The 10,416-nt window shown below is 37.5% G+C and overlaps 1 protein-coding gene across 12 annotated transcripts in view; it reads left to right on the top strand.

The window, feature by feature from the left end:
• Window positions 1-335: 335 nt before the first annotated feature.
• Window positions 336-10,416, top strand: part of mecom (MDS1 and EVI1 complex locus) — a 187,020-nt gene continuing 176,939 nt past the window's right edge. For 8 of the 12 annotated variants that reach the window (XM_088610816.1, XM_088610774.1, XM_088610811.1 and 5 more), the window contains exon 1: window positions 337-590. In XM_088610816.1, the coding sequence (XP_088466942.1) occupies window positions 554-590 (37 nt within the window). In that variant the 5' untranslated portion in view covers window positions 337-553. Of the gene's footprint in view, window positions 591-10,416 lie in introns of all 12 variants that reach the window. The other 4 variants (XM_088610792.1, XM_088610737.1, XM_088610727.1 and 1 more) reach the window with 2 other exon arrangements.

Below are 10,416 nucleotides of genomic sequence, written 5' to 3'. Positions count from 1 at the left end.
ACTGAATGATAAATGTCACATTGATACGTACATGGCAGAGATTTTCAGATGACCCCCGAAAAATAGGGTTGGGGGTTAACGTTTTCATTCATTTTCGAATCTTCCTAATGCGATAAAGAATACGATTAAATCTTTTTAATGAAAACATTTTACAGTTTTAATTTCGCTTAATTTTGATTAATGTGGTTTAATTTAAGCGTAAAGGTATGTACCGTAGCTGTTTGGGGGTAGTTTATTATAATTAATGTCTCTGATTCTCCGCAGAGGACGGTTTTCTCTCTGAGTCACTGAACTTTGAAGATCTGAAACGAAAGGCGATCTCTCCTCGATCGCCATCTGACAAGATCAGTAATATCAAGTGATAAATCGCTCCAAACTTTTTTGGCGGCGCCGGCAGTTTGGCTGTGCGCATGTGCGAAGGTGTCCGAACTGACAATGCTGGAGAGATAGCGAGTCTGGATTGAGAAACACAGAGAAAGGGACAGAGAAAAAAGAAAAAGGAGGAAAAGATCCAAGAAAAAATCAAACAAACCCACGCTGAAAGACTGGCATCATGAGGTCCAAAGGCAGGGCAAGGAAACTGGCCACAAGTAGGTGCAATATCCCTTTGTATGCGTTTTGCAAACTGCCATCTTGTACATGTGTATCTCTTATGTGATATCAATGCTTTCACATCTAAATATAGAAACAACCTGTATTCTTTACGTTAATGTCAGCAGGCACTGACCTGTCCTCTCAACGTACACAAGTTGTCGCCTTGCACAAGGAAAGGAGAGAAAGCATTTTGAAATGACTTTGCGACCGCTGGCTTTTGTGAATAGCGGTCCTCTGAGCACCACGAGCTTATATTAGCAAAATGAGTTGGGGAAAAAAGTTGAATAAATGCGAGAGGAACTTTACAGAGACCGAGCTGCGAGCACTTTTGCGTTGCATGTAGTGGGCGCTGTCGCTTAACTTGAGGTCCGGTTCCCTGGAACTCGCTGTTAAAAGCGCTAAGGTCCTGGTCTCTTCAATTCGCAGCAGCACCTTTGAAAAGGCAGGTGGGCTTAAGCTAATAGCAGAAAACTAAGTTTCCGAAAAAGGAATCCGTGCATTTAAATGTTTACAGGTACTACATTGACGTAGCTGGCGGAGAACAAATATGTAGTATAGTTAAATCTTGTTCAGAGCAGGACAATGTGAAATCTTGGACTCGTTCGTAAGGCATGCGTATTCTAGAGACTATAAAAATACGGTGTTTGTAAACGAGTGGGGTTTGAACAGAAATAACATTAGATGATTATTTAAATAGGTTACGTTTCGTGGAATTTATGCGCAACAAGTGTGTTAGAGAAATTAACGCGATTGCGCTAAATGTAGCGTGCAAAGGATATTGCAATAGCTGCGCTCTGCTGTGAGCGAAAACCTTGGAAATATGTTTTTCTGTCGTGCAAAGGCTGTAGCAGCTTTAATCGCAGTATTTTCCTAGTGTTTTAATATTATGATATGGCTGTGAATTGTAAATCAAATCATTCGGACGTTTTCACCATGGGATCGTTATTATATATATATATGTGTTTTGTAAAAATATTGTATTCTGTCTATACCCTGAAGTGCAGCATTTCTTAACTATATTTAGCAGTTCTCTCTCACATTGTGCCAAAGTGACTTTAAGGAATTCTCGAGTACTTTGTCGCTTTACGTTCAAATAAACTTGGTTTCCCGCGATCTAGATAAACAGAAAGTATTAATCGAAATTGTTCTCCTAATCAATAAATAACATTTCTGATGAAGGATGCGAGTTTTAATGCCCTACATATAGCTCTAAAAATCTCGATGACTTTATTAACTTTTCTTTTTAATTTTGAACAGTGTTAATTCTAATTTAAATCCATGTTCCCCCAAAACAGAGTGTTTTTCTTATATGCTTCAATTATCGAAAACCTGCGAAAAAAGTAGAGCTTTAATGTGCACCTCATGCTGCGGCTGTGAATGTCGTTTCCAGGACAGTTTTCTGTTTGTATGCTTTTATAATTCCTGGTAGCGCCGCTGAATTTAAGAAAGTTCAAAGACAGTACCGAACGGTTTATTGAATAACTTGATTTTTTTTTCCCAAATGAGGTTAAGATCAGATGTTGCAATAAAGGAAATCATTCCAAAACGTATAATTTTCGTGTTCTGAAATATCATTTCCTTTTTCCTTAAAAATACTACAGGTCAGACATATCGCAAAGAGAACATGGGCCTGTCTTTGTGCGCTCTTTCCGTTTAATGAACTTGAAGCTGATGTGGTCATCCTAATATATTATTATTGTTGTTTTACTTTGTATGTTACGATATTAATGATCCTCCCGATTTAATCTAAAGATAATTGTTTTTTGGCGTGAAGAAAATAAATGTCAAATGATCGATACATAAATTGTATAATACAAATATTGTCAACATTAAATAGAAGTTAAATCATTTTATATATTGTGTTAAATTGGAAGTTTTTACAAATACTGAAAGTGACGAGCGTCTGATTGTTTAAACGACATACCTGAATAAGTATTTTTTACAACGTGTGTATTTTAATTTTATTCAGTTTCCGAGGGGATTGTTTCCAGTGCTTATTAAATTGCATAATTTAATTCTCAGGCAATATTATATTTTATATTTTGACAAAAAGAGGTAGAGTAAGCTCCTGAACAAGTGAAAATATACTTTTTCTGGGGGCTTGAACACAATTTAGAGTATTTAATTGTGAGATCTCAATTTGCAGAGATGCCTCCAGACCGCCCTATAACCTGAAGATAGCGCAGATCACAATAATTAAAAGGTAAATCGTAAGCAATTGACAGTTTAACACCCACTTAATCAATTAATGATGATCAACATATCCAGAATCCCAGGAGACTAAAACGCAACTATGTCTTTTTTTAAGTGGTGTAATACGACTGCTAATGATTTTTTTTCCTGCTACGTTGAAACTTTGCGGAGGAGAAAAGTTTTCCAAGCAGCACTGACGGACATTCGACGTTAGAAGTATTGGCAAGTCCTTTATTTTCAAGTGGAGAATGTTGAATTCCTGTTGAAAGAATGAGAGTCACTTCTAAGAGGACAAGGGTATTCCGCGAAGATTCCTTATTAAGATGACTATTACATGAATATAAAATAAAATAAAAACTGCATTCTAATTTAGATTTAATTCGCCATACGGCCATACTGTGAGCAATGTTTATGATAACATAAAAGTTCAAGCCTAATGAGACTGGCCGTGGGAAATCTGAAAGAGAACACATCGATTTTAAAACTAAGTTGTTTTTTTCGCGTTTGGTGGTGGCGAGGGGAATAGGTGTAAGTACTCGGTGTTCGAGGGGAGGTTGAAACAGACAAATACATTTGATTTCTTTTTATGGGACTGCGCAGAAGCTCTTGGTGAAGTGCCACTTCGTTGCAAAGCAGTGCTTAGACGTTTATTTTTCTGTCCGTCTCATCACGGCTTGGCTCGCTGCATCTGAAAAGAAAAATCATATAGTTTACAAACACGCAAGCAACTGAGAGCGAGGGTGACACTGAAGCCAGAAGTTATAAAGCAATTTTAACCAAGGTCAGAAGTGGCTAAGGTCGTTTGAACGATAGACTGAAGCTCCAAAAATATAAACAATTGCAAAGAGTGGTTACAAGCAAGTCCTCCCGTGCATATTTTTAAAGAATAATTATTTACTGCGTGAGAAAAGGGGATAATTTGAGGCATATTTAGGGATTATTATTTACTCAAGATGTAGAATAAAGATTTCTACCTATTAAGTCACAGGGAGAGAATGTACCAAATTCCTTGTCTACAGGGTCTCTTCAGAGACTAGACAGCGCTTGGCCTCTTGCCAGTGCTGTACAATGTCAACATTGAATATTTAAATTCCCAGACTCCATATAACAACTTTGCAAGTAAATAAATTCAGTGTGCATCTGTGCATAATATTATCTGTAGCTCTGTCTCTTTCAAGTATTGCTACAGACTATTTTTTTAGCGTGCAGCCAGTAGGGTATTTGCTTGAGTTTGCCTTCTACTTATTTTAACTCCTATTAAAAAGCTGCAAAAGTTCATCTTATATGTCAGGCTGCTCTGTGGGGAAGAAAGCAGATTTAATGTCGCATAAAATCAGAAGTGAGGGGACCTGGAGAAGTCAGAGTGAAAGCAGGTGTCAGTCCGAAATCCATGTAGAAAAAGTAACGGCATGTTTCTGTCTGTAAAAACAGTATATCGAGCTTAGCTGTTTGAACTAACAGCAATTACAGATGATAATTTAGACGCACAGTTTCGGTGAAATTAGAAACGAGACACCATCTGAGTGACTCATTAAGAAAAACGCTAGTACGAGCCTAGGAAAAATCGTACCTAAACTTTTTTTGGACCCTCTGTTTGTTTTTCAAAATGAGTTGGAGCAAAATCCTTTGGAAGTCTGCTCTGGAAAGGTTATCAAGAAAGGCTGACAGACCACAGGACCCTTAAGGATCCTGTATTGGGGTTTTGTGTGCAATATGCATTTTGTATGTACTCTGTATCTGTTATAGTTTAATAACGTCTAAAATGTACAGACATAAACAAAACCAATGTATCCAGTCATTATTTATTCTGAAAAGGATCCCTAAATGCTTAAATCACACGAGAGCAGTACAGCACTGCCCTCTGAGGACTGCGAATGTATAATTGTACCCCACAGAAGAATGCCTTTACTAGAGGTTTTTAATTGAAGATCTCTGTAGAACCTCTTTTATTGAGGGAAACATGTAATACACACAGATTTCCCATGGTTTACTTGAGTGTTTTGTGCATACCTTCAGCAATTTTTTTTTGTGTGTATGTATGATTGCAAATGATTTTCTGTCATTTGTCATGAGTGACGAAGAAAGATGTCAGAATAGTAAGAAACGCCACTTCAAACTTTTGGATGAAAGCAACTTTTCATTCAGTAGATGCCCCTGCAAGACAAAAATTAGATGTGTCAGAGGGTTTTGCATTGCCTAGGGTGCTCAGAAGCCATTTGTAACACTATTATGACCAATCTGAAATAAAAATGAGCACATGTATCCTGCCATCCACAAGGATTCCACAGCATTGTAAACTGAGCACAGGAACCAGCATTGACGTCTCATTGATGTTTATTAGCGCAGTTGAGAAGTTGCGATATTTGGTTAATTTATCCCACAGATTTTTTTTTTTTTTCAGATGTACAGCAGGAAGAGTGATGTATTCCTACTTTACTATAGGCTATCTGCTAAAACATTGAATTTTGAACTACATGTCTGTATGCGCAGTCATCCAGTTTCTTTTTTTTACATCAGATAAGTGTAAATCTACACTAGCCATTTTAAAGTCAGTGATATTTCTTATACTTATTCTAATAATAATTCATAGTAAATATCATGCCTGGGTAACAAAGATGTATTTCTAGTAGACCTCTCTGAATACAAACTATTTTTTTAAAAAGAGCTATAAAATCCCAATGAAATGGACGTCCACTCGAACAGTTTAAACAGTCCTTTTCTTTTTTTTTTCCCCCTGCATTGCCAACAGCTGTCATGGGATCATTCCATAGGAGTACATCTACATTGTTTAATGGGCCATGCATCATCTGTTTGTCTGTCATAGCTCATTATAAGTAGAATTCAAAAGGGTTAATGGATTGGGCCATTTAAAAGGTGAGACAAGTGGGGGCTAGGAGTAACAATATTAAATAGGCATTGCCTCAACTCAGACGGATAGGAAGGCGATCAGTTTTGTTATGCATGGCAACATTAATGCTTGGCTTGCTCCAAACTAAAGTTTAGTAAACAAATGTGACACAGCCTTAAGAACGCTGAATAGGGATGGTTGGTAGCTTGGTGTTTAGAGGCTTTAAAGAGAACAATGACATTTTTCTTTATCAGCAACAGTGTGTTTACCTTAAACAAGAGGGATTTGTTTGTATATGTATACATTGACTAACATATGCACATTGTGTATAAATACACAGACTACAGGGGTGAATATTATTCTTGTTAATGGAAATTCTCACATTTTGTTTTATTGTACTATAATATCTATCTGTCTGTGTAGCTGAATATAAATCGCGTCATTCTGTTTACCCATCAAACTGCGTTCCTTCAAATGAAGTAGCATGAATGTAGATATATAAACTGTATATTTGATAACAAATGCTATAAAATTAAATTCAGTTCTCTAAGTGACCAAAGAAACCTGTAAAGAAATCTACAATGCAGTATAATCTACATTCATTCTTTGTTCAATTTTGCCTCAGGAATTCACTAGCCTGTAGTTCCTGGAATTTCAAAGCTGCAAAAAAACAAAAAACAATGACGATTCAGTTCGGTTTCTTAATTTCCACAGGGGAGTAATAGAAAATGAGCCAACCAACCTGTTTAAATTTATTGTGGTCCAAAGCGTGTGTATGGTTACGTACGTTGATATTAAAATTAAAAGCACGTAATGTTAAACTTTGTCGTGGTCTGTCTGCTGCTGTGTGAAAGAGGCTGAAGGCCCAGGCAGTGTCACCTGCACGTAGCTCTGACACCCCGTCACCAGGCCGGAATCGCTGGAGCGGCTGGCTCAACAGTGAAATTGACAGGCCGGGTCCTTTCTTCCACTGGAGACAGCTCCTCTCATCCATCACACCAGTGACCCCCCATAGCCTGTGTGTGTCAGGGGAGTGGGGTATGTGTCGGGGGGCATCCAGACAAACTTGCGACATCTTCTGGCTTCTTTAAATATGGGGAAGCTCCTGGTTCTGTGGCCCAGTGTATTAGAGTTCTAGCCCTACACTCAAGTTCGGGGATCATTTTTCACTGGAAGAATTACTCTGTGTGTTTTTTAAAGCCTAGTGGCATCCGAACAGCTCCAATGCTAGGAACTCAGAATGGTGCTTGAACGATTTCTTGTTTGTCTAAAAATGGCTACAGTAGTCTGATTTATCAAAATAGCATATAATAACAATAATGTGCTTTTTCTCATAAATGTGAAGTCTGTTTTGGGACAACTATAATTTTTTTCTCAACTTCAAACCCTGGGGAATGGTTACACATTTATTTGAATCTGCTTTTTATTTGTTGTAAGGTTCATTGTCAAAAGTCATGTTTTTCCCATCTTTTAACAAATGACATCACATTTTGTCAGCAGCTGATTCTTCACTTTGGATCTTGCAGGTATGGGCCCTGGTTTGTGGAATAAGGGCTAGTTTGCCAGGATCTCTTTTGTGTTGGAAAGGTTTGGAATTGAGATATCACATTCTCAGCAATAGGTCATGACTGACACCTGATTTGGCTGAACTACTAAAGGCTTATAAATGATTTGTTCAGTTTTGACCTACCTCTGCACATAACAATACTGAATAGTTTAAGTTTGCCGGTCATGGTGACTTTGGTTATTCTCAGCCAAGACCTGAGTTATATTCATTGTATCAAAGGTGGAATAGAATAGGGTGCTTCCAGTCCATTTTTGCTTCTTTTCTGAGGCAGAAGACATTGTGAATAAACTCTTTTTCACTTGTTTGGTGTCACATTAGAAGAAAAACTACAAAACAAGCTCTGCTATGATGCACACAGTTCTGTCGTGTTGCCTTACAACATGTGAGTGATGAGATGGCATCACCACATTGGTAAAGACTCATAAGGTTGAGTTGTCTGGAGAAAACATTTCTTCAGTTTTTTCTCAATTTAGACATTTTAATACCTGTGAATCAAGAACCAGATGCAGTAAAGAGAAGAAACTCTTTGTGTACTAACTGTCCTGAGAGGAAGTTGTCTTTAGCAGAACCATTTCAGTCATCTTTGGGGAGTCCATGCTAACTATTGCTTTACATGTGCATTAAGTTTAGACTGAATCAGCAGACATTTTCACGGAGCAAAACGGTTACTTCTGAAAAAAAAAATTGATGCTGGCCGATAAAGTGAACATAAGAGACCAAAGGAGATTAAATTACATTTATTGGCTTGAAGCATCTTAGAAGGACGCATTATTTGAGTGTATGTGAAGGATAGTTAATATAACCAAAAGCAGAACACGCTGGAAAATGGGATTCTGTAAATCTAGCTATAGTAAGAGATTTATATTAAACATTTTTTTTAAATCCTGTTAAAGAATGCTTCCCTCGTCATGGGTCATGGTAAAAATGTAAGTTGCGGTGTCTGTGTCGCCAAAGTGCACGTCTTACTGGCATGAATGTTTGGAGGAAAGTCTATCACTGTTTTGTAAAATATTTAGCAAAAAAAGGGCTGATGAGCTTAAGTATAGCTCAGCTATAATATAAGAAGTTACGAAGTGCACTGCAGTCTCTCCTGTACTTTATGGATTTCATCTGGGAGTGTGAACCTCTTCGGCAGAGTTCGGCTGACCAAGTCAATAGGTTGATAAAACTGTGACCCAGACAGAGTGTCTGACTGTCTTGGGAGGGGCTTTTTACTGTTGGCATGGGAAAGGCTGTGCTTGTACCACTGGGAAAAGGAGAAGTATGGCAAACAATGAACAAACCTTAAACGTTAGAAAATAAAGAACAAGAATGCTTTTCTTCATAAAGGTCATTCAATAATAGAGCAATAGTCGATGAATACAAAAGTTTATATCATTATATTATTTTGGAACATTTGAATGGTCTGGGGGGGTTGTGTGCCTTACCTGCAAGGCCTCTCTGAAAAAAAAATATCTTTTTAGTAACACTGTGGGAAAACTGAGTTTAAAATAAATAGAAATATTACAAAAGGTAAGTGTATTTTAAGCAAAGATTGTCCACTCCTTATTGTTATATATGTGCTGAAAAACATTTGTGTGTGTGCATTTTTGTGTTGAGTCTGCAGAAAATGAGTAAAGAACAGCGGACAATGGTCTGCACTATGACTCTTAGCTATAGTAAACTGTCCTTAACGGAACATTTAATCCCTAACTGAGCAAATCCTTTCCATATGTATTTGGCTGTTGAAAAATAAGCCTGATGTTTCTGCTGGAGTCTGCTGGGTTGCCTTTCCTTATCATGGTACAAGATCAATGGAATTGCAATATGCAAACTGTTTCCATTACTAGTTTGGGAAATGCTCGCTGCTAGTTAATTAAACTCCTTCAGAGAGACTTCAATCAATAAGCTAGTGAAGGTCTGTAACAATTTCAAGCAATGACCATGCAGAACCAGAAATAAAAGAAAGGCTGAAAAGTTACTGAAATGCTTGGCATGGTAATCATTTTCCGTGAGCTTCTACAAGTGGGGATGGAGTCTTGTGAATCACGCCTCAGAGAAGCTGGTACTAAGGTCTAGTCTTCCCCTGTTGGGAAGGCACAGTAGTGGAGGTAAGCAGCCTGGCAAAAAGTCATGGAAAGGTTATGGAGCCAAACTGTTGCAACAGAAGTTAAAATGTACTGGTGACAGAACAGAAAGGGAGAACATTTTGCTCTCAGAAATAATTTGTGGAGTTATAAGTACGGGAAGCGGCTTCACTTGAAGCTTCTTGGCAAACTTGAGAGCCCTATTATTGCTTTTCTTTAGCAGGTGTCTTTTGGAGGAGTCTGGGAAAAAAAAATACCTCATCACTCATTTGCTGCTACAGGAAGAGAAGTACACTATAATAACTATAATAAGGTGTCAACATTTCTGTGCCGTACAGTAATTTGATTCATTTCTGAAAAGAATCACAAATGACACTTGGCATCACAACATATGAAAGAATCCACATTCCAGGTCTTCTTGCTACTGGTTGTTGCTGCTCTGCAGATATAATGTTATGTTATGGTGAACCACTTATATACTGTAGTTTCTCATATAGGAAGAGGAAATTAGTGTCCCAGACATTACTATGCAGTTAATAATGCAGTAGGGCACCTGGAACACCTTACCTGTGTATGTACATATTTACAGTATTTATATATGTAATCCAGATTTTACACTGGATTCCTGGGTCGGATTCAAAAGAAGTCAGAATATAGGAATATCATAATATGGACGTACACTGTTTAAAATGCCCTCAGACATATGTTTGGTTTGTGTCTGACGGCAATAAAAAAAGAGTAAAAAGGCTGGAGAAATGTGTAGTCGATATTAATTGACCATTGTCCATTAAGTTCCTATCCTATTGCATTTAAAACACTGGTTATTTTTCCTCAGATTATTTGTAGAAACATTAAGACTCTTTAGTGGAATCCAATATTCCAATTCCACTCCTCCCTACAAAATTCATAACTGATTACAGTATGTAGACCGCTGGTTTACATAAAAATATTAAGTTGCATTACTGAAAATGGTGCTGTAAATAAAAAGATTCTCTAGTTAAATGGGATCTTAACAACATAATAACTTGTACTATATGTTTTTGCTTTTTGCCTTTTACACTAGACGTACAAGATTATAAGAGCAGGTCACACTGTAACCCTTATATCGCCAGCGTGTCAGAGTAAGCAAGCTGGATGTTTATGTGAGA

Source organism: Lepisosteus platostomus, chromosome 2 (genome assembly GCF_059453375.1).
Source record: "Lepisosteus platostomus isolate fLepPlt1 chromosome 2, fLepPlt1.hap1, whole genome shotgun sequence".
Taxonomy (NCBI): Eukaryota; Metazoa; Chordata; class Actinopteri; order Semionotiformes; family Lepisosteidae; genus Lepisosteus; species Lepisosteus platostomus.
This window is presented reverse-complemented; position numbering and strand designations above follow the sequence as displayed.